The sequence below is a fragment of the Salminus brasiliensis genome, chromosome 20 (assembly GCF_030463535.1).
Source record: "Salminus brasiliensis chromosome 20, fSalBra1.hap2, whole genome shotgun sequence".
Classification (NCBI taxonomy): Eukaryota; Metazoa; Chordata; class Actinopteri; order Characiformes; family Bryconidae; genus Salminus; species Salminus brasiliensis.
This window is the reverse complement of record NC_132897.1, coordinates 31896741-31921623: the sequence shown is the minus strand read 5'-3', so window position 1 is coordinate 31921623 and position 24883 is coordinate 31896741. Positions and strand designations below refer to the sequence as shown.

At 41.7% G+C, this 24883-nt stretch overlaps 1 protein-coding gene across 10 annotated transcripts in view; it reads right to left on the bottom strand.

Annotated features, from left to right (window-relative positions):
* The window catches only part of trpm3 (transient receptor potential cation channel, subfamily M, member 3), a 175203-nt gene that overhangs the window by 135067 nt on the left and 15253 nt on the right, over positions 1 to 24883 (bottom strand). For 3 of the 10 annotated variants that reach the window (XM_072664999.1, XM_072665001.1, XM_072665003.1), the window contains exon 1: positions 3141 to 3401. The exons of 6 other annotated variants lie outside the window; for them this stretch is intronic. In XM_072664999.1, the coding sequence (XP_072521100.1) occupies positions 3141 to 3278 (138 nt within the window). In that variant the 5' untranslated portion in view covers positions 3279 to 3401. Of the gene's footprint in view, positions 1 to 3140; positions 3403 to 24883 lie in introns of those variants that run through there. One more of the 10 variants, XM_072665002.1, reaches the window with a different exon arrangement.

The window sequence follows — 24883 nt, the reverse complement described above, 5'->3', positions numbered from 1 at the left end:
GGCCCTGGCTCCTGTGGTCAAAAGAATTTCGACATCATAGACGAAGGTCAGGGACACCATCTAATAACGCAGCACATGCAGTGACAGTGTAATATCACATGCAGTGATACATGACCCTGTGGTCCTCTCTACCACCGCGGGGCCAATGGGATGCCGTAACTCCAGGGTCATAAAAGTGAGGTCAGTAATAAGAATGAACCACAGAACATTGTGCGTGTCTTCTCTGTTCTAACCCGTAAACAAAAAACTACGACTACTGACATTTTCCACTGTAAAATGCATTCAAATGATTCAGTTGCCAGGCTGTTGCTATGGGGTCAACGGGGTGAACCTGTATGGTGTTGCTATGCCAGGACAAATTTATCCACAGGTTTGTGCTTTTCCTGCTCAGGTACACATGATTTAACTTACCTGCTAATTGCCAGGTACAGTAGGTCTGTTAGAGCAGGGAAATCAGCAAACTGTGCTGGACCCCTCCGCATTCCTGGCCCCCGCAACCCACCTCTGTACTAGGCGGTTGCTATGATGGTGCAAGATGGTTGCCATGGTATCCCAGGTGCTTTCTAAGGCTGTTTCCAAGATATGTGTTGTTGTGTTGCTAACTGTTGCAATATGGGTGATATGATGTTGCTGAGTGGTTGATAGATGGGTGCTATGGTGTCCAAGATTATTGCTATTGTGTTGCTATGTGATTGCTAGATGGGTGCTACAGTGTCGCTAGATGGTTGCTATGGTATCCCTAAGTGGTTGCTAGATGGATGCTATAGCGTTGCTATGTGATGTCTATGTTGTTGCTAGATGATTGCAATGGTCTCTCAGGTGGATGCAATGGTGTTGCTAAGTGGTTGCTAGATAGGTGCTATGGTATCCCAGGTGGCTGCTATGGTGTTGTTAAATGGTCACTAGATGGATGCTATTGCACCGTTATGTGTGTTGCTATGGCGTTACTAGGTGGTGGCTGTAGTATCCCATCTATGGATGCCATAGAGTTGCTATGTGTTTGCTATGGTATCTCAGGTGGGTGGGATGGTGTTTCTAATTTGTAGATGTTAAGTGGTTGCTTTGGTACTCTGAATTTCTAGGTGGTTTGCTATGGTATCCCAGGTGGTTGCTTTGGATTGTGCAACCATTAGAAAACAGTCTTCTTGAAAAATCTCAACTAAATAATTTCTGATAAAAACGAATGATGTCATTGTGATGTCATGATGAATCGTTAGGCGATTTTCAAATAGAAAAAAAATGTAACATCAATACAGTATCTACAATATCTTTGGGTCTAAGTGTAGTCATAATCTTGTCAGTGGTGTTACGACTTTACTGATGTGGGTCAATATTACAGGGCTACGTTTTACCCTTGAATTACATACCATTAGTTCTGCCCCATCTAAATCAATAGACTACACTGTGCAGCACACAACACAAGAGCACAGCAATCCACTACAAATCAATGAAGTCCAATGTGCCATCCGTCAGCACACAATGGTGCAGATTTTGCCTTCATAATGAAAGGCCTCTCAGTCACCACCATCAGTAACGACATCTTTTCAGGACTGATCCACGTAAACAAGTGCGACCAAACACTGGGAAATTCCTGTGAACAGAGAACCCGTGCTGCCAGTAAAATGTGTACAACTGCTCATATCTCAGTCCGGGAGGAAAAATGTGTTCTCTAGACAGCACTGACACAAGCATCGACCTGAAAATCCACCCTGTAATCAATTCAAACACCTTGCGCTGATAAATAGAATTGCGCTCCATTCCCAGGCTTATTTTTAGTACATTCACACAGCTCGCTCCCTCTGCGCTTGAGCTAGTTGGAGATATTTTTACTTCAGAGCAAACAGCCTTCTTACTATAACGGATTCTGTGGTGATGGGTGTAATCAACGCTCAGTGAGAGGTCCTTGCCGATCTTCCTTTTTATTTATACTCTTCCAAATATCCGTTAGCGTCACTGGCAACGCATCTGAAACGCTTGGTAGGAGGCTTAAAGAAGTGTAAGGTCACTGACGTGCTTGCTTTCATCCCAATCTCTTTGGGAACTGGTTGAAAACTGACCCAGATTTCAGACCCGGTATTGTGGTGCAACCTGAGACTTACCCCCATCAACATCCTGGTGCTGTATTGGTTTCTGCTTCCCTGCTGTGACTCGGGGAAACTGAAGGGGATGCTGTGACCAGCGCATCTCATTCAGCTCCAGAGGAAGCACCTCAAAACGCAAAGCTTGTTTTAGTCGGACTGGGGAATTGTTCCACCTGATCTTCAACCAGCACCCATGCCATCAGAAGTCAATTTGTAGACTTCTAATGCTCTGAAGCACAACCTCCAAAGCCCTTTCCCCCATCCTTGCCTTCCCTACACATGATCTGACCCATATTTCCATCCTTGCACTAACATCAGGCAATTAGATGCACAAAGCTGACCAAGACATGGTCTGACAAGTGCATGACAAACCATGAAACCATCTCTGAAGGTCTCTGCAAAGCATTAGAGCAAAAAACAATCCAATGCAACCAATCAAAGGCAGAAAGGAAGACAAAAATAGGTAGGATTAGAAGACTGGAAGGGAAGCCCAACAGACCATTGAAGAGACTGTCTTCTCCGTTGTGCAAGGTTTTTTTTTTAATAGAGTGGACTGAAAGAAGACTCCAGGCAACATGCCACCACAAAGCCACAGCATCTATCATTATCCAATAATGAAGGAACAGCCCAGCCAACAGAGCCACCTGCTCTCTCTCTCTCTCTCTCTCTCTCTCTCTCTCTCTCTCATTCTGCCTTCTGCCATCGACTGGGCATTTCTCATTCCCTGTGTGTGTGGAGAAACCCTGCTCCTGTCTGCGCATCATCGGAGAAGCTAATTCACTTTCAGCGCGTTTGAAAGACGAGCAAAAATAGATCTTCAGTGCTCCGAAGAAGCTTCCCTCCCCTTTCCTCTCTCCTGAACTGATTTGCCTCTAACTTCTGGTGGAAAGACAAGCAAAAAGAAGCGGAAAAGGAGCAGGAACAATATAAAAGATTACAATAAAGTATGACCACAACCCTGACCACTCTGCGATAGCTTAAAAGGCTTGTTGACCCATGCAAGACTGCCCCCCCCTCCCCCCCACACACACACTTGTCCCACGAACGCTTGCCAGGTACCTTCAGCAGCCGGACAGAAGGCAGGAAGGCGGCATGGCACAGTTTCCGGATGGTCCAGTTGAGGGGCCGCGGAGCGTCCAGCTGGTTCGCTGTGGCTCCCGGCCGGACATTCCCTGCGTCCGGGAAAGGGCCCCACATCGGGGCGGCGGGGTGCGGTCGGCGTCCGGCCAAATCCCAGAATCCCAGCGCCGCTCAGCTCAAGGAGCATGACCCTCGCGAGGAATCCGGACGGGAAAGCGCGCAAGCGGCACCCCCCCACCAAACCCCACGCTGACACGACTAGCCCCTTTGTCCGGTCCCCTGGCCCCTGGCCCCCTGCGTCCTGACCCCTCCTTCTCCCCCCCCTCCCCAAGGAAGATCCACAGGGGGATAGGGAGATCCAGTGCAAGCGGAGAGTCCTGGAGCAGCAGCAGATGCTGGAAAAAAGCGCGGCAGCGGATCCACAGGCAACGGGAGAACAAGTGCACCGGAGAGAGAGAGAGAGAGAGAGAGAGAGAGACAGAGAAAATGAGGAGGGGGAGGGATGAGCGGAGGAGCGTGCGAGAGAGAGAGAGAGAGAGAGAGAAAGCGCGCGGGTGAGTGAAAGAGGCAAACAAGAAAGCAGCTCTAATGTAGAGCAACGCTGCGCCGTCTCCAAGAGCCGTGCGCGAAAGAGATGCAGGAGCGAAAGACAGGAGCTGAAAAAGAGAAACTCAAGGATGGAGAAAGAGAGAGAGCGCAGGAGAGGAGGCAGAAGGAGAGAGCAAAAACAGCAGGAGAGAAGCAGGAGGAAAGAGAAGGGATGAAGTGGAATTGAATGATGGATAGAGTTCATGGTGCAGAGAAGAGGGAGGGAGCGAGGGAATCGGAAGAATTCTTCAGCTGTCAGTTGGAACAGTTGGGAAAAATAAACCTGCTGCTTTCTGCGTGGTCTGAGGAAGACAATAAAAGAGGTTTCAGGAGTGACCCAGGTCGAGAGTTTGAATCCCTAGCCATGCTGCTTTGGCATCAGCGGCCGGAGCCCGAGAGAGCACAACTGTATGATAGAGTAAAAGTATTCTTTCTGTCAGGGCGGGTAAACGGCACTCCTTGCCCTCATCACTCTTAAGTAATGTTGGCCAAAAGAGGCGTCAGTTGGCCGGTGTGGTGGAGCTGAGGACCTGGTGCTTTCCTCCGAGCGTGTCAGATGCCTGGCACTGCTGCATCAGCCGCAGTTGAATAAGAGACAGTGGCTGCGTTAATGTGTATCTGAGGAGACGTGTAAAGTCCTTACCATCCTAGTGTCAGGAGCATTTCTAATGCTAGGGGGTGCTACGACTCTACGACAGCTAAAAGAACGAGATGAAGATTTCTTTCTGAGACACTTTTTATGTCTGTCCATCCTACTCTCTCTTTTTCTCACTTGCACTCATCCTTTTCCCATCAAATCCCACCTCTCCTCATCCCACTCCATACACATGCCGCATTGCTTGAGCAGCGGCGGCCTCTACCTGCTCAATATTTAATCGGGACAGATGAACCACCGGTCCTGCCTCCTTCTGAAACACACTGACAGTAGGGATCTCTCAAGATCGGAGTGTTCAGAGAATAAATGGAAGAAAAAAAACACACTTAAGACGGAAAAAAGGTGTGAAGTTGTGTGTGAGAGAAAGAGAGAAATTGTAAGCTCCGCGACTGCAATCCTGCCACAGAAAAAGCGCAGACAGGAAAAAGGTGGTCACGATTAATCGGCTTTTCTGTTGTTTGTTTACTGTTTATTATTTGCTGATCTGAATGTTTTGATTTAGATCAGCAATGCTGGCACATTGCCTCTTATGTACCAATTGCTTTGGAGAGGAGAGCGTGCAAGGGAGAGGGTGAGAATCCTGGCTGAGAAAACACTGTGTTTTTTTGTATGAGGTTAGTGAGGTTAGGCCAGAGATGTAATTTTCCATTGGCTGCAAAAAGACTCACTTTTCAACTGACAAATTTTCACCAAAAAAAAAAAAAAAAAAAAGATTTACTTTCGGATATTATAGCACTCTTTTTACTGTACAGTATGTACCCACAAGCCACTGTCCAAGAGAACAAAAGGTGCAGCTTCTTATACAGTGATCACCCAGTGTTTTCTCTAAGAGACTGTGGCTAAATGTTACACCACACTGTGACACCACTGGCCTGTAACTATGGGTGTTGCACCACACTGTTGTTACACCCATAACATACTCCACACTGTACGGCAGGAGGAATGCAAAGTTGCCAGTTCGCCCGCCAGTTTGTGCGCTCCTCCCCTGATCACGGACAGCTGGAGCTGGTTCAGGAACAAGCACCCAGCAGCTTAAAAGCTCAGCTCTTGCCAGCTCTGGGGAGATGGCGAGAGGAGCCTCCTGGCCAAGGAGCGAGGGCCACCAAAGAGGCTCATCCTAAAGACTCAGGACTAGAGAAGCAGTGTGGTTGACTTGCATCACTCTGTGTGTGCTCACATGGTCCTCCAGTCATGTGACTGACTGCTGGGATATGTGTCAAAGTGTGTGTGTGTGTGTGTGTGTGTGTGTGAGCCTAGGGGGCAGTGAATATACTCAAAGCCTTGCTGAGTGATGGACAATACAGTGTCCATTTCACCCTCCAGTCATCCCCGTAAAATGGCCTGTTCAGGGGTCTGTGGGTCAGCGTGTGAGTGTGTGTTATGATCACTGCTGCACTAACATTGTAAACACACACCTAGAGCTAGCAGAGTGCAAAATGAGAGATGGATGAATGGATGGATAGGTAGACAGACAGAGCAGATTATACTATAAATCAACACACACACACACACACACACACACCATGTCATTTCATGACCACCTGACTCCCCCACCCACACACTCACAAGCGACACCACCATGTGCCACGTGAGCCTTCCTCACGCTCCTCTTCCTCATCCCCCCCTCGCATGCCTAAAGTATTGTGCATGTCTTGAAGCCAGTGCAGGTTTCCATGGCAACTTCAATTTACTCAGCAACCTTTGGGGCGTGGGGCTGGTGCTAATGAGCAGGTATGAGGTCTCCAATCAGATCTGATTTCATATATATATACACACACACACACACACACACACACACACACACACACACCACAGCCCCTAGGCTAGTTGAGTCACAGGTGCATATGGAGGCCTGATGTAACACTATTAGAAAATGCTAATGCTAATGTGAACTGTCATTATAAAGGTTAAAACTCTGCTTATTTCCCCCATATTTTTACATTGCTGTGCAAGCATGTGCAAAAAACTGCTTCAAGTAAAAACAAATATTAAATTAAAAATTTAAAATGGCACTATTATTCTTACAAACAAAATATGTCTTTATGTTCTGCACAATCTTAAGCCACATGAAAACACAAAATTGTGACAATGGTTTAATTTTTTGTAATAAAATGCATTTTTAAGGAATTTATCTTTACATAAAGATTAGGTTTCTTCTTTCCACAGAAAAATAACACATTTATAAAATTGAATTTAATCTTTCTCCATGACCAAAATGACTGATTTAATTGAATGATTTTTTCTTATATTTTAATTTGTTTTTAATGAATTACTTTATAAGTGCAATCTAAGTTTAGAGCACTGTCATTTTCAATGACCCTTTTAAAAAATTATTTTAAGCTTTTTTTAAGGTAAGAGATGATTTTTTTTTTTATTTTTATCTCAATCTAAGGTTAGAGTTTTCTAATCTTCTGTGATATTGTCATACGGCTCTAAAATCTTAATTATTCATCAAAAGTAACTTTCAGCTTTTTTAATGTATAATTGAATTTATATGGGTAATAAAGATTTTCACTTTCATCTTTTTTCAGATTTTTTTAAAGATTTGTAATTTTTATTAGCATTTCATTTTTGTTTTATATTTTCAGTGTTGGAATACTATCACTTCAATATGGATTATGTTTAATGTTATATATTTGAATTTTTTTATTTTTTTCAAACAAGGGTCAGATTTGTTTTTCTTTTTATCTTTACTTTGCTTGGTTTTAACTTATATGACATGCAGAGGGATGGTGGGAAATCAGACTGTACAAGTAGCTGGCTCTAAACCACTGCAGTAACATTCAATGAGCAAAAAGAATCGACTACATGACTTGAATACAAATATTCAAACTGACGCCCAGCCATCTCTACAACTACTTTCCCGGAAGCAGTTACAAGCGCTGCATCAAGCAGTAATTCTGTGTAGTAAATAAATAGGAGCGGACTAAAGTGTGTGCGTCTGTCAGGCTTGGAGTTTGTGAGTGATGGTGAAATGCGGCGTTTCTCTGGGCCGCTGGACTGGATGACGGAGTTTCTCTCTCAGGGGGTTTGGCTGATCCAGGAGAAGAATTCCCCTGACAGTTATTGGCATGTCTGTGCATGCAAACGGACAAAGCGCCTACTCACCTATTCATTTATTCACAGCTACCACACACACACACACACACACACACTGTGCTACATGTTTATATATTCCTCTTTTCTGCAGCTACTGTAGCTTCCAGTCAAACACACACCATCACATGCTTAGACATACGTGAGAACTGTGGTCTACAGAGCTGTGTGAGGCAATCTTTTCAATTGTTGATTTATTTTCTGACCCGTGCCTGCCACCAGTTCTTAGAAATGGACCCACACGGACCCACCTGAATCATGAATCAATAGCACTAACAGCTAAACATGATCCAGAACTGGGAAACAACAGCTCACTACTGTGAGAAAACAACTCTGTCCTAGCCGTACTGAACTCACAGCTAAAACCTCAGGCATCAGCAACCTGTAGTTAACGATTTTGGGGGGGCAAATTTAATTGCAATATTTCGGTCCAATATTGCAAGTTTTTTAAGTTATTCATTAAGTAGGCAAAGGTTCGGCTTGGCAGAAGTAGCCCCAGCTAAGACAGAGGTTAATCAACTGGCTAGTGAGCTAACAATGTTTGCAGGCTGGCTAGAGAGGTAGCTTCAATTGAAGTTCCACCAAAATATATCTGTAACTATTCCCCAAGTGTTATGGATAGTGTGGCTGTCCTCTCAGCAAAGTGTGCAGTTAGCTAGCCTTAAGGAGCTGTAGCCTTAGCGTTAGCGTTAGCTTTTCAAGTCGCTCCTTCACACTGCACAGACACTGGCACAGCACAAGCTCTGGCCCTTCTGTCCCCTTTCTGGTGAGCCTAGTGTTACCTTTTAGCATTTTACCTTAGTGGCCTTACCTTTGTTACCTGGGTTGCATTTAGCCTCGAAAAGCTTTCAAAGGAAATCTAACCTATGGTCATAAATAATAAACATAACAGGCAAGGTTACTCCCTTCAATGAGTGCTTCACATAAAACCAGAGTCAAATCATCTCCTCCATTGTTTCTTCTGTTGTTTGTTAATTTGTGACTTCAAAACAACCTTCCAAGAAGTCAGACTACTTTCAAAATATCGTTTTTCAGTCCTACCTGTGGACCATGGCTGATCATTAGATACAAGAGATGCTAATGACTTTGTTCACTTTTGACCTAAAACGTATCAAGCTACCTATTAGTACAGGGTGAAACTGCCACTTATATCCACTTGAAGGCTCGTTCTGGCCTCAGCCCAGCTGAGCCTATTAATACTTCATTTTGTCAAAGGCCCTCCTGCCAAAAAAACAAAAACAAAACACATACCTCCCGGGCTACAGCAGTTTGATCTTGAAGAATGCAGATGCTGCACATTTCATAATGGCGTTTGGGTGAGTGTATGCGTTTAAACATTTTAATGCCTTATCCTACACACTGTAAAGCCCTTCATTTGCCCTCGATCTGACTAATGAAACCATCCCCTAACAGCAAACCCCCGGCGCCTTCCTCCGACTGCTCACTCTCTTAGGTCAATAAGAACGTATTGATCTGTAATTGGCCTTCTTTTTTTTTGCTTCCAAGGCCAATCGCTACAGCAACAGAGTAAAACCCATCGATTGAGTGGTAGCTGAGAAAGGACGGGTGAATACATGTTGCAGTTTAAATGCTCTCATGGACAAAGCCTAGCAAAGTAAAGGTAAACACCAAGCGTGGATATGCACCACGCCTTTGGTCAGCAGGCAAAATTAAATAATTGTGGCAAGTTCAAACCCGTAACCACAATAAAACCACTCTCTCATTCAGTCTTCTACAACAGAATACAACACTAATGATAATATTTGGTGCTTTCTGACCTCCTTCTGAACTGCTTTATGGTGAGCTTTGGACTTGGTTCTCTTTTTCTCTGCAATGGAAGTCAAATGTAACGGACATCTTTTGGGTTTTTAAGGAATGTCTCAGAAAAAAAAGCTGGTAATTAAGACCAACCACATTCAGGGAGGGTGAAAAACAAAACAATTGAGGTGATGATTAGGACCAATTGCAAGAAATGGGAGGTCTCAAAAACAACCAAGGTGGACCGAGTATGGACCAATCACGATCAGACGAAGGTCTCAAAAATTAACAGGGTTGGGGATTAAGACCAATCGCAGTGATGGGGAAGGCCTCAGAACAAACATATGTGATTTGGACCATTCACAGAGGTCTCAAAAACATTGAGGTGGTGATTAAAACCAACCCCAGTTGGGTGAAGGTCTTAAAACAAACCATTTGCACCAATCATAGTTAGAGGGACCTCTCAAAACAAACAATGAGGGGCTCTGACTGCGATCAGCGGTCTACTGCACTACCACAATGGGCCGGAGCCATGCTATTTTGCCATCAGCGGCCAAGGTCAGAGAGTGCACAACTGGCGTTCACAATTGCTCTCTCAGGGTGGTTAGATGGAGCTGTACTCTAAGGCATTAGCTGGTGTGGCGGAGCTGGGCACCCGGCCCCTTTCTCCGAACATTAAGGCTGCCTTATGATGCCACATCGGCGGTGGCTGGCCTCATATGTATTGGAGGAGACATGTTTTAAGTCCATACCCCCCTAGTGTGGGAGCATTGCTAGTGCTAGGGGAAGCTACAAATGGGTGGGTTAATTGGCAGTACTGAACAGCAACAAAAATGATGCAGTTATTAGGACAAATTGCAGTCAAAAGAAAGTTCTCAGTACAGTGTTCGCCTAAAATCTCAATATCCCAAATCCCAAAAGCAGCTATATGGTCAGAAACCTTTCCTTCAAAACGTTCCTTTTAGAAGACTGAATGAGACTTTTTTGATTTTATTGAGGTTACAAGTCTGGCTATGAAACCAAAAAAATGGAATGACTGGCTGGTTGCTCCAAAAGTCAATGAAAGAAATGTACCCTTATCGCACACTCTATTCCCCAAAGTCTGCTGTCCAGACCATACAGCTGCCTAGCAATCAAGCCTATCTAGTTCCTCATAAAGTTCCAAAAACTTGGGTCAGGCCACCCTGTTCCCTCAGCAATGACACATTCTGCAAGACTGAATGAACACAACACAATTTGTCTGAGTAACAACCTCCAGAGCCGGCCATCCTCTCGCACTTCACGATTCAGTGGAGTCAATCTGCAATCAGTGTCCAGTCAAGGCAGTTTTACACACAAACAATGAACAGCTCCAACACAACAATAAAGAGCGATGAAGCCAATTCTGGCACGTGCTTCGGACTACTTGTCAAAAGTTGTAGGGAAGTATGTTTGATTTTCACTGGTTACATTCAGAAAAAGTCAGAAAAAAACAAAAACACCCCAAATGTTTTATTAACGAAAACCCACAGGGATACCCTCAGGGCCTTCGCGGCCTTCTAGAGTTTTGGAATTTTTAGGTCATGTTAAGTACGAGAATCATCATATTGGTTGTATTAAAATTCTGTGGAAAATAACGATTCAGTCAGGATTGTGAAACCTCTAAGAACATACAGCCGAGTGAGTCTCTTTATTGGTTAACACTTCACAAACTGGACTGTAGGCCTTAGACATCACTATTTAATACAACTAGACATCTGACAAGACACCAAAGGCTACATTTTGACTCTGGAAGTTCAAAATACAGAGCTTAACCTGCTTTTGTTGGAGTAACTGTCTCTACTGACCAGGGAAGAAGGCTTTCTACTCAGTTTCTTTGGAGCATTGCTGTGAGGATTTGATTGATATTCTGTGACAGGAGCGTCAGTGAGGTCAGGATGTTGGATGATCACCACCCCACTTCCTTACTCTTTTCAAAAGTATTGAATGGAGCACCATCCATCATTCCAGAGAACACAGTTCTTCCACTGCTCCACAGCTCAATGTTGCTGAGGGGCTTTATACACCTCTAGCCTACATCTGGCATTAGACAGCATGGTGCCAATAGATTCATGTTTATCTGCTCCATAAAGTCCTATTCTATTGGCATTACTTCTCTACAGGGACAAGAACATCTGTGTCAGCAATTGGTGCCACTTAAATTAGCTGAATGCATTCATTAGAACGGGACATCCCAGCAGTGTCTGTCATCAGCTGTCAATACAAGCAGTAGTGTGTAACCATTATTTGGAATTATTATTGGAAAGGATAACACTTTTCAGTGCATCAGTCTACAGTTCTCATGAAGAAAAAGAGCATCCAACAAGTATATATTTAAAAGGTTAGGTCAGTATCAGGTCTGAGAAATGAAATAAAAACATTTTTGGTAGGAGGGGGTCTTTCATGCCTCATTTTGAGAACTTTCTTGGAATGCAAGATAATTGAAAAGGTTGTTCTTTCTATTTAATACCAGTATTACTAAGAATTTTTATGTCAAGACATTTTGTAACAAGGTTAAGAAAACTCAACTATCACTAATTCTAACACTAATTCAGGAATATGGAAAGAATTTGAATGTAAAAATCTGGCTCTTTTTACATCTGAAATAAAAAGCAAACAAACTGGGCACCAACAACCATGTTGGAGGATGTGTGCATGTACAATGATGTGTGCACATCTTTTGGGAATGTTATAAATTACATTTGAATTAAAAATTATTCAAATATATATGATGCCATTCTGAGGTTACTCAATTTACAAAAATATGTGCATTTTGTATCTTATAAATAAATAAGAGATATGAAAGATATTTAACAAAGATCCTGTTAATAGCAAGCACAAGAGCAACAACTCGAAACTGGTGTTAGACAGATCCCCCTACTGTTGAACAAAGGGTAAAAATATAAAGACAAATCTATATGCTACAAAAATTATTTGCCAGTTTCAACTGGGGGAAAAGTATTTGCTAATAATTGGAGAAAATGGACAGTATAGACACCTGAAGACCTGAATATAAGAATGGGCCTTGCAGTCCTGTGATCTACATCATATAAAAACTGGAAAAAGACACAACTACAAGAACTAAAAGACTTTTGGCTACAAAAGGGGTCTGCAACCACCAGAACCTAAAAGCAAAAAAAGCACTTTTTTGGTCAATAAGAAAAAATATCATTTTCAAAATCAATCACATTATCGTTTCTATTCCAGTACATTAAAATTTGATAAAACATCGAGTAGCAGTTTGAGTAGCTACAGCGATGTTTTACTACTTCTCAAATAAAAAAATAAATAAAAACAACAAAAACGCCCCAATTTTTCTTTTTTGGCCAAGGGTGCTCAACCCTATCTAGTTGTTGCTGATTTGAGCTATTTTTCAGAAACACTATTTTTGGATTTCTTCTTTGATTGCACTGACGTTGGACCAGACATCAACTACTTCCTCTCGAGGCGCCCATGCTCTAGTGCTACACCCAGGGCAGCAAGTGAGCCCCGCTGCTCATTTGGCAGGCGTCAGGCATGGCGTGATTTGTGCCAGCTGTTGTCGTATTGGCAGCAGCACATCTGTATTCATAAGCAGCCCTCCGGATTTCCTAAGTGCGCTCATTAAGGAGGCAGAAGCTTCCGTCATTGAGACAAATGCAGTTCCACAGCGGGCAGAGAAAATCAAGCCCAGAGAACAGGCCTATGTGCTATGTACTGATTATCCACACCCTTTAGGACCATACATGAGCACAGCAATGGGACAGGGTTGGTTCAGAGTTAGGGCTGGGTTTAGACAAAGCTCGCACCAAAGATCAGGGAAGCTTAACACACTATTAGCAGTTCTGATCTGTAAATAGCGGATGTTCACAAAACCATGGAGCATTCCGGTTCATTGGAGATTTGAGTTTCTGCACCAACAAACAGCTCAACGTGTCTTTCCTTTCACTGATATTGGAATAAATAAGATAGAAACAGAAACAAATCAGATATAGATCCAAGGTTTTAATGTATTTCCAATATTATTAGTAAATCAAGACTAATGTGAAATGTACTGATTGACAGAATTCAATATTACTGAAGAGATCTAAATCCATTAGAAAAGATCTAATGATGTCTTTGCATACCATACTTTCCAAACAAGAAAAGCCAGGCAAGTCTAGTTTTTTCATGGCCCACCATTGGCTGCATCGAATGATCAATGGCATTTCAACAATGAGGGGACTTTGGGACCAAAATATCAAAAAGGTTCTGAGGTATAAAATGACCTCTATTATGTTTCATGTTGCATTTCATGTGACCCTGCCGGGGAAAGAACTTAAACCTTGCCTCAGAGGCTTAAGATTAAGATTTACTAGTATTAGATGTGAACGGCCCAGGACCTCATCAACATGGATTATGACTCCACTGTAGTGATGCTGGACAAGGCCGGTGGCTGGCGCGGTAGTGATGCTAACACTTTTATAGCGATGCAAACAATGCCACTGCAATGCTGGGCAAGGCAGACACACTAATACTGCTTTAGCAATGTTGAGTCGACATGCTACCGCTACAGACACTGACACACAGGCACTAATGCCACAGGATGTCTTCGCACCACTTCCCTTTACAATCATATTTCATGCAAGGAGAGCCAAGACTAAGACTACATCTACCTAAGACTCCTCTTTAAATTAGATTAGAGCAAAACCAAGATTAGATTAGGAAATTGTTTATTTACATCAACAGTTTAAGGTGCTACTAGTAAAAGCAAAATCCAGGCCTGGACTATAAGCTCTCTGGCCTAGAGTGATGTGATTACTACAATACTTGCACTTGAGAATGAACACAAAAAACACAAAGATTTAATTAAATAAATATGAACTTAAAAAGGTACAGGCTAACATTTTAAGTTCCAGAAATTAGATTTAATTAGATATCTTAAGTATCTCCCTCTAAACTTTACACTAGGCACACCAGTAGACTCTAGAGCTCCAAAGAGCCAAACGCTTCAAAAAAGAATTTGATGGTGAAGAATATTAAGGTATGTGCTAATTAAACCGAGAAGCTCATGTACACAAGATCTGCTTTCCAGTTTTGCAGCATTTTGATTTTCAACCAAACAAACATGAATAACCCTTGGGTGTTAACAGTGGTACACTCCGTGTGCGCAGAACATAGCTATCATTATAAATTATTCAGTAAAGTTACAAGCTAGCGCAGTTGGTAATGATATGGTAATTATATTCTGAGCTACAGAGTAGGCCTCTAATGCTCACACATGTAGTACTTACTAACTGAATTGGGATCACCATCATAACAGTTATCATGCCAATTCTGTAGACAACAATCATATTTCTAAATGTATATGATTGTCCCAGCGTAGTAATAAAGAAAAGATGTGTGAGAATGAGGACACACAAAAGGAGCCTTACAGTTTATTATAAAAAGCAACAAAACAATTACAAAAGCTTGTGACTGCAAAATAAAACCTAACAAAGCGCATCCTCACATAATCTGATCTTTTAAAGGGGATGTATTAGCAAGAAATTGGGTGATTTTAATGAAAATGATAATTCTTACTGTTGTACTCAGACCAGGTTAATATTTGATCTCAGGTAAATATTCAAGTCACCCTGTTAGAAATTACACCCAATGTTTAAGATGTAAAAAAATACATATTTTAGCACAGACAAAGTGTCCTTAAAAACAACCTATGTACATGTTTCAGATATATAATTAAAAATAAATAAATAACATCTTTCTACTGTCTACTTTCTTAATGTAGAACTGTAATCTGTCAATCTGAACAAATACTTGAAGTCTGACATGATTTGTTTAAAATACCAAATGGATCCAGCAGCATAGCGCCCCATTCTCACCCGGCCTAAACAGCCATGTTCAGAACGGCTGTTTCAGTGCCTGATAAGAGACCCCCCCCCCCCACAACATTTTTCATAACTACTTTCAGCTACACAAATTCTTACAATTTACTTCTACGTTTATTCTAATTAATCCCTTTTTGAAATATTTGGATAATAATTACTTTACCTTAAGTTCATTGTTCATAGTCTATTGCACCTTATTGTCTATAGGTTTCCAGCTACTCAAATCAGAATCGATATTCACTCAAGATCCAGTTCGTTTTTATTTTCTATTGTCTGCAATCTAATTTAGGGCCAGCTTTGTTCATTTGTCAAAGTAGTCCAAAAACAATTCATTCAGCGACCTAACAGTTTTGACCCGTGCCTGCATTTGACAGATAGGGGTGGTATAATTCTCTAGGCGGAGCCAAATGTAAACAACACGTTCAATGCCCTGTTTTTTCTTAGGCAGCCAACAAACAACTGACAGGGTTTTCTTATTTCAGAGCTTAAGGATTGGTGGACACTCCAGATACCCAAATATATGTGTACAAGCACTAAAGAGAACTAAATGGCAACTCAATTGTAAAAATGTCCCACCTATGTGACATAATAACTGTTAAATAATCATATGTAACAGTATAGCACTGTGGCTAAATGGCTTAAACAGACATGTAAGGGTTATTAAAACTATTAATCCAATCCAATTATACTAGAAAGTTACCATGATATTTTTTCTATGTACTGCAAAAGACAGGCCTTGATTTTCAGATGATTACAGACAGAAACACTGAGATTGGCACTATCTTTCCAATCCAAGTCAATCATTTTCCTCAAATAATATCAGCAACATGACAGGGGCTTCTTCCAGCCCGACTGCTATGCTCATCCAATCGGAATCCAGTGGCTCCACTTACGAGTGAAGCTGTACCCAATCCTGGAGCAATAGTGGAGCTCCTGACAGGCAGGATCAGCGAGATGTAGGAAGAACCTTGACAGCATCTCATTGGAAGAAGCTTTGGATGTGTCTGCATCCCCAGCAAGCCAAACAAGCCTGAGGGGGTTCTGCCGCTGCCATGCAGGGCCATGCTAGAACGGGCGCACGTCATGTCACAGCTCGTATCTGATGGTGCTGTGCTGCATAATGTGTGCTGGTGAAAAAAAGGACAAAAATTGAGGCCCATGGAGTAAACGGAGGTGGAAGGAGTGGGCTACAGGAATGACCTGTTTGTTTCCTCATGCAGAGAATATTTGTCTGCCATGGTGTTGGCAGGCAGGGAAGACCCTCTCCATTTAGAGATGACATGTGTCTTCATGCACATGAATATAGAGATGTTAACAGAGTCAATACTGTTATAAACATTATAACCACCTGCCAAATAAGCCTATATTTTGGTTCTCTCTGCGTGCCACCAAAACAGTAGGCGTTTTTGATACATGCACTTAATGATGCTGGTTAGTCCTTCCTCAGACCACTGTTGGTAGGTGCTAACCTCCAACTGATTAGGATCCCCCCCACTGTCATTTTAAAAATGGTCTAGCCCAGACATCTGTCCCTTGTAAAAGACAATCAGGTCTTTACGTCTGACAATTTCTCTCATCCTAAACGTCAGAGAACCTACTGCACTTCCTAGCTCAGCAACATATGACAAAAAAAGAAAAATAAAAAAAAACTGAAGAAAAATAAAAAAAATAGAAGTAAATAGAAGAAAATTATAAATCGGAAAAAAAGGAAAATCGACAAAGAACAAAAAGAAAAAGAAGAGAAATAATTAAAAATGAAGCAGAAAAAAGGAAGAAAATAAGTAAATAAAAGGAAGAAAAAAGAAAAAATATCAGAAAAAGAACAAAGCAGTAGATTTTAACAGTAGATTAATAAAAAAACAGCAGAAAAAGGAAAAAGAAGAAAAGAAAAAACAAAAGAAAACAAGGGAGAAAGGTGGAAATGAGAAAAATATAAGAAAAAAGATATAATATAGTGATAAATAGGGAGAAGAAAACAATTCTGATTAATTGAAAAGTGAAATGAAAGTGAAAAAGAAAAAAAGAAAAAGAACAGAAGAAATAAGAGAAGAAAAAGAACAAAACACACTGATAAAAAAAATAAAAGAAGAAAATGAAGGAGAGAAATAACAAGAATGGATGAAGAATCTAACGATGATGTAAGAGTGAGGAAAAAGCAGAGAGCAGGAAGAACATGATTCTACTGCTGAAAAAGAAGAGGAAGAGGAAGACGATGGTGATAATGAAAGTAGAAAGGAAGAAGGAAACGAAAACTACTAGGATGTTTAGGATGATGATGATGATGATAAAGGAAGTGAAAATGAATAGGAAAGGCGAAAGGTCTTTAATAAACGTGAATACAGACGTTTCCGAAATGACCTGGGCTTGTTTCATTAGACTTGCTTTTATTCTTCAAAAGCTCCTTTCTTTATTCCTACCACCACTAATGACATGGTTTTCTTTTCCTGGCAGCCGCTCGACCTCTCCATCTCCATTCCCACTCACTCCCTCCCTCCCCTCATAGCCCCCCAGCTTCCCCAGACTGACTGACAAACCGTGTGATGTGGAAGCTGAGGTCTGTGGCGCACTGCTTCATCTTCAACACTAGATGGCAATCATCTAAAACAAATCCTGATACAAGTTCGTGGACAGCACACACACATGCACCTGTGTCGAGAGGATACTAGAAAGTAAAAGGTGCTACAGATTTCACAGTGCCATAGAAGAACCACTTTTGGTTCCACAGCTTTACCAGAAGCTTTACCATTTTCAAGGTTCTTTAGCTTCACGGTGGACACTACTTCCTGTTCCTGTGAACAGTTAGGTGAATAGAAGATCTCCAAAAGTCATAGTGGAAAAACTGAAGGATCACCCCTCAGATAACTTTTACCAAGGTCTCAGACCTTAAGTGAAGTTATGCCCTAACTTAGTTTTGGGACAAAGATCACACCCAAACGCCTCCTCTCGATCCTCTTATCCTTTACATACCCCGCTTCCCAGTCCAACCATAAGAACAAACTTCTCACCCACCTCCTCCCCATCCTCTTTTCTTTTCATCACTTATCACACCAACAGCGGGGCCCGACTTTACATGCTGATCACAGGTCCGCCCTTACGCTCTACCTCAGGGCCTGTTCCGATTTGGTGAAATGACTGTCCGCACTGTTATTTGCTAACTAATGTTAAGATTGCATTTGTGTGTCTGGACATCACAAACCTGCAAGGGTTCCTGTGGTAACAATGTAGACTCCAACAAGCTGCTCTTATACATGAAGCAAGAGCGTTGGGTTTGGCTTTGAAGTGTTGCAAAGATTTGAGCGTCCAGACTGAGATGCATCTGTACAAATCCAACCGTAACCGCATTTCAAACCACCTATAAATATTGGTTTGAATCCAATTTGCAAAAATCAGATTTCATGTGGCTTTTGCCTGTCCACTTTAGATATACCAGAAATTAGATTTGGGTTGGCAGTCTGAACATAGCCTAAGTGGTGCACTGTTCTACTGTGCAGCGCCTCCTGCACAAATATGGCCATCATGGTACAGTCATCAGAAAAAACTTTTTCTCAGTCCTCACCATAAAATTCAGGATCAGATGTTTTTGAAAGCCTAATGCACTTTTAAAACAGAACTCATGGCCACATCGAGTGAAGTGGAGTGAAAACTTGAAGACAGACCACACCCAAGTCCTATATGCGCTCTCATTCCACCTTAGTGACGAATTTGTTGGAAATCAGGTCATCTCTTACGGCCTTGGTTATTCACAATAATAGAAATGTTGAAGCTGCTTGAGAGAACACCAAGGGTGTGTAAAGCAAGATAAGGGGGGGGGGGGTTACTTTGAAGAATCTCAAACAGAAAGCAGTCATGAGCACTTTTTTTGTTTCCTGCATAATAATTCCCCATCTGTCATTTCAGGAGGATTATTCCAGGCAGTTCAACACAATTTAACAGCATTCAAAAGCTTACAAGCACACACTCGCGGATGAAGTGCAGACACTCAAAGACAAACAGCAGAAAATGTTCTTTAAGGGCTGTCGTTATCTACTGAGCCATTGTGGTTCTTCTTTGTGGCTTCGGATGCCAACAAAAGTAACAGCACACAGGTCTTAACACACTGCTAGCAGGGAGAGCCTGTGCACGCCAAGAGTCCTGCTGAAACTAGAAAAACTGTTTAAGTTAATACTACAAAACTAATGAGTTTTATTTGTGAATTACAGAGCAAAATGAGATATAATCATCATTATTGCCCACATTTTTATTCAAAAAGGAGAGTTCGAGAGAACTATACAATGATGAAAACCAGTATATTGCAAGACAGAAATTGAGTAAGATAAAAAAAGAAGGAACAAAGAATATGAGGAAAAGAATGCAATAATTAAAAAACGGGAAAAGCATCATTATCAAGGTGACAATTGTGACTAAAGAAGGAAAGACTATGAATAAAATTAATTGGGAGCAACAATATGATAATGATAAAGAGAAAGCTGAAAAGGGAAGAACATCTTAACGATGATGATAAAAGGAAGAATGAGATCATGATGATGAGAACAATCATGATGCTGCTGCTGAGGTTGAAGGGAAGAACAAGATGATGCTGATCATGATGAAGGGAAGAACAGGATGATGCTGATCATGATGAAGAGAAGAACAGGATGATGCTGATCATGATGAAGAGAAGAACAAGATGATGCTGATCATGATGAAGGGAAGAACAGGATGATGCTGATCATGATGAAGAGAAGAACAGGATGATGCTGATCATGATGAAGAGAAGAACAAGATGATGCTGATCATGATGAAGGGAAGAACAGGATGATGCTACTGCTGATGATAATAAGAAGAACAGGATGATGCTGCTGATGATGATAAGAACAGGATGATGCTGCTGATGATGATGAAGGGAAGAACAGGATAATGCTGATCATGATGAAGGGAAGAACAGGATGATGCTGCTGATGATGATGAAGGGAAGAACAGGATAATGCTGATCATGATGAAGGGAAGAACAGGATGATGCTACTGCTGATGATAATAAGAAGAACAGGATGATGCTGCTGATGATGATAATAAGAACAGGATGATGCTGCTGATGATGATGAAGGGAAGAACAGGATAATGCTGATCATGATGAAGGGAAGAACAGGATGATGCTGCTGATGATGATGAAGGGAAGAACAGGATAATGCTGATCATGATGAAGGGAAGAACAGGATGATGCTACTGCTGATGATAATAAGAAGAACAGGATGATGCTGCTGATGATGATGAAGGGAAGAACAGGATAATGCTGATCATGATGAAGGCAAGAACAAGATGATGCTGCTGATGATGAAGAAGGGAAGAACAGGATGCTGCTGCTGATGATGATGAAGAGAAGAACAGGATGCTGCTGATGATGATAATAATAAGAAGAACAAGATGATGATGCTGCTGATGATGAAGGGAAGAACAGGATGATGCTGCTGATGATGATGAAGGGAAGAACAAGATGATGGTAATCATGATGAAGGCAAGAACAAGACGATGCTGCTGATGATAATAAGAAGAACAAGATGATGCTGCTGCTGATGAAGGGAAGAACAGGATGCTGCTGCTGATGATGATGAAGGGAAGAACAAGATGATGCTGCTGCTGATGAAGAAGGGAAGAACAAGATGATGCTGCTGATGATAAAGGGAAGAACAGGATGCTGCTGCTGCTGATGATAAAGATGATGAAGGGAAGAACAAGGTGATGATGATGATGATGATGATGATGATAAAGGGAGGATAATGATTGTGCTTATAAAGGGAAAATAATGAAGATGTTGATAAAGGGAAAAACAAGATGACGATGATGATGAATGAACAATGGTGGCGATGATGAAGAAGGACTGGATCAAAATGGCCTAAAGCAGAGTAATGGATGGAAGTGTAGACAGTGAGGAGATGCTGATTCGTTGTTTTTGTTATTCAAAATCTTCTGCTGAATGAACACTGGGAGGGAGTTCAGCCCTGATGATTTTACTGTGTAATTGAAGCTGTCAGAGCTGATTACCAGCTAACCTACTGGAGTAATGGCTAAACAAAGGCTGATGTTCAGTCTCAGGGCTAGACGCACTACTGACAGGAGATCATCATGGAATCATGGTTGACTCCCTACATTCAGAGAAATATCACTGAACACACCAGTTCAGATACTGTGCAGGATGAAACTTTCCTTGTTTGTAGTGGCAAATGAGGCCAATGACAGGGAGACAGGTAAAAGAAAAGTAGTAAGTAATGTCACACTGTATGAAAAAAGAGAAGGAACAGGAAAAAACAAATGGGGGGAAAAAAATGAACACAAGATGAGATCGGATAAGAAAAGCAAGCAGCTGTTCTTCCGTTCAATTTCCTACGCTCCACCTTGAAATTTCACTCTTTTTGGGCTGCGCCAGGTTTGAAGTGCTACATTTTAGGATATTTCCCAACCGAGACGTACGACAAAACAAGCTTGAGGCGTAAAAAAACATGTGGATTACCACAGCTTTATTTAAATCGCTTTACTGAGTGTCAAACAAGCAGCTGTTAAAAACAAACCTCTTAAAACTTCTGATGTTATATAAATGAACTTGGATGAGAAGAAAAGAATAAAAGTAGAACCGTGATTAATTATGTGATGAGGAAAAACATGAGGAGATGGAGAAGAAAAATACGTAACAGAAGATGAGGAACAGGAGGGGATGAATAAGAATGCAACAATGATGAAATGAAGGGAAGTTGAGGAAAGAAGAATGGTGGTCTTGGTTCCTCTCAGCATGTCTTTCTCATAGAGACATTTTGAGTCTCAGTGATTCTCTCTCACACTCTTAAGAGTTTCTCCTTCTTCTTCTTAGTGTTTCGTCTTCTTAGGGAGGTTCTCCTCTTGAGTCACTTTTGAAATTTATTTTTAATTAAAAAAGCTTTAATTAAAAAAGCTTTAATTAAATTTGTTATGTTCTTTGAGAGGTTTTCCTTTTAAGTCTCCTTTTTTTTTTACAGTGTTTCATCATGATGTTCTTATGGAATTTCTCTTCCTGAGTCTTGGTTCCTTTCAAAGGTGTCTTTCCCACGCTCTTAGGTAGGTTCTCCTCTTGAGTCTTGGTGGTTCTTAGTGCTCAAGTCTTGGTCAAGTCCTGTCAGTGTTTCTTACTCATAGATAGATAGATAGATAGATAAATAGATAGATAAATAAATAGATAGATCACTTTATTTATCCCACAGGGAAAGTCAGTTTTTACAGCAGCAAAATCAAACAAGAGAGTAGCATAATACAGGCACTTAAAATAGTAGTAAGAAGTGGCAAATAGGAAACAGTAAACCTGACTATAAATACAGCTATATTAATAATTACAGCTATAATATACATAATATAACCCAATTATATAATAAGAAGTACTAGAAAATGCTTTACAAATGTTTTTAATGTTTTTAATTTTATGCAAGGTTCCTCTTAGTGTCTTTCTTCTATAATTTCTGACAGTTATTTGTGGCTTTGAATAAACTGTGAGATGTATAGATGTAAGTGCATCAGAGACAGTGGCACTTCACACTTCACTGATCCGTGCCACTATGCCCCAGACAGAAACCCCTGGAACAGGCTTGCTCGATAAATCCAGGACCAGGACAATACACTGAGCATTCAATTATACTGCTGGTCAGGAGTGAGGACCAGCACTCCTACTCCTCATTCTTCTATAAATTTCCATCTAGACCTAGGGTCAATGCACCCAACCACTTGTAGAGGTACTAGAGGAATGCTGAGCCAGGGTGAGCCACGCTCAGCACTGCTGCCCGAATGAGCCAGATGATGACTTTCAGCATCCCTATTTGCAAAAGTGACAAGTTGTGAATGTGAATCCAATTCCCACCTGCCATTTCATGCGGCTCGGCCCAAAACACTTTTGAAAGATAAATCAATTTCTCTGGCACGTGAGTACATGCACTATGTGAGTTTGTGCACTTGTTCTTAGAGGGGACATTTGGTTGGTGACGAGGAGAAGTGGTTTTAGTAAACGTAAAAGAAGCCTATTTAGGTTAATGTTCCATTTAGCTACAGTCAAACATAAGGACATGAAAAGACCCCACAAAGATAAGAACACAAATCTAGAGATGTGTGGACGTCTTTCACGTTTGGATCAATAGGTCGCCAAACTCAAGTTAACCGTAATCGCACAGCACGTACAGAAGCAAGACACATGTAATCTATGGGTTAGACCTACTGACTGCAATCATGGGGTTCAGTGCTGTTGAGGCACCGTGGTAAATTAGGGCGGACGCGTCAAAGGTCCAAGGTCCCAGCCCTCAAACTAAGCACTGTCACTGTATGTCACTTTCCTTCGTTTTACCTCATCTGGTGAGCTGTGGGGATCTTCATGCTAGACAAACCTCCTGTATAATTAGTCAGGCCAGGCACTACCTGGAAGCAGACGGGAGCTTTGTTCAAGTATTCCGACGCAGTCAGGCACTAAAGACCTCATTAAACAGGCCGCTGGCCGCTACACCTATTGGCTATAAGCTAATGGAGAGCTATTAAAACTGCACTACTAGCGCTGTACGATGCCCTGGGTGAACCCCCTCCTTCAAGACCGACTGAAGACATGTGGCCCCCATGTGCCCCCCCCCCCCTGAATCCACCACTGGTCCCTTGAATTTATACATAACTGGATTTCGCTCAATCTCTGCTGTTGTTCAGGTTGCTCACCACTCAGTCCTTGAGAGCAGTCTCTCACTCTCTGATTGGCTGCTGCACTTCCGCTGATACTGTTTGTACTACAAGATGATTCACTGCAGAGAATTTCCAACTTGCTTGATAGCAGGGAGTCTACAACAACTCACAGACTGGGGAAATCACATCACAGAACCGCTACATCACAGATCACGCTACATGAGTTGTCACTGCAGGGGCATGCGCTGAGTTTTGCTAAGCAGGAGGTTTTATCGCCAACCTAAAACTTTGTCTGTGTCAAAGACAATAGACGCTAAATTGTGTAGAGTGTGCTTGGCAACAGTTCTTATCCATGTCACTAATTTCCCAGTTACCCCTCGGACTAGCAAATTAATAACATGCTAGAAACTACAGATTTCGAAAGTTTATTGTCAGGTGAGACAAAGTTGTAGCTGTTTGGCCAGTACAACTACAAGTATGTTTGGAAGAGGCATTCAACCCTTGTACCTACACCCTTGCCATCTGGTAAGCATGGTTTTGGTAAGTACCATCATGCTCTGTGGCTGTTTTGCTTTGATTGAAACTGGCCACCTCAACTTACCTTCTTTTAAAACTGAAAAATGATCAAATACATAGGGTGAAAAACTAAGTGGAGAACTGCAATTCTAAATTAATCATCAATCAATAAGTAAAAAAATTGTCAGTCTGACGTCAGAAGAGAGAAGATGGTTAGCATTAGCTTAGCTAACAATCTGCTCACCACAGACCAAATTCTGTCTGGCTGAAAGAAAGTCCACTTATAAACGTTTAAATTAGGAGGACTCAGATCGAGAGGCTGCGTCTGAAAGGACAGAGGCTGAAATTCATTTCTTTCCTCCATGGTTTTAAATCTGTAGCTAGCTCAGCTACAGCCGCACTGAGTATCAGGCAGCGTAGTTCAGCCTGTGCTGACTAACTGCTGAGCTCCCAATACAAGTACTGAGAATAAAAACTTGAGAGCAAAGTTGTGCGACCAGTGTTGGGAGTAACAGAAAGGCAAGTTGAGCCAGGTTCTGCCATGTTAGTCAGCTAGCACTATCTAGCTAATTTTAGATATGTTAGCCAGCAGGCTA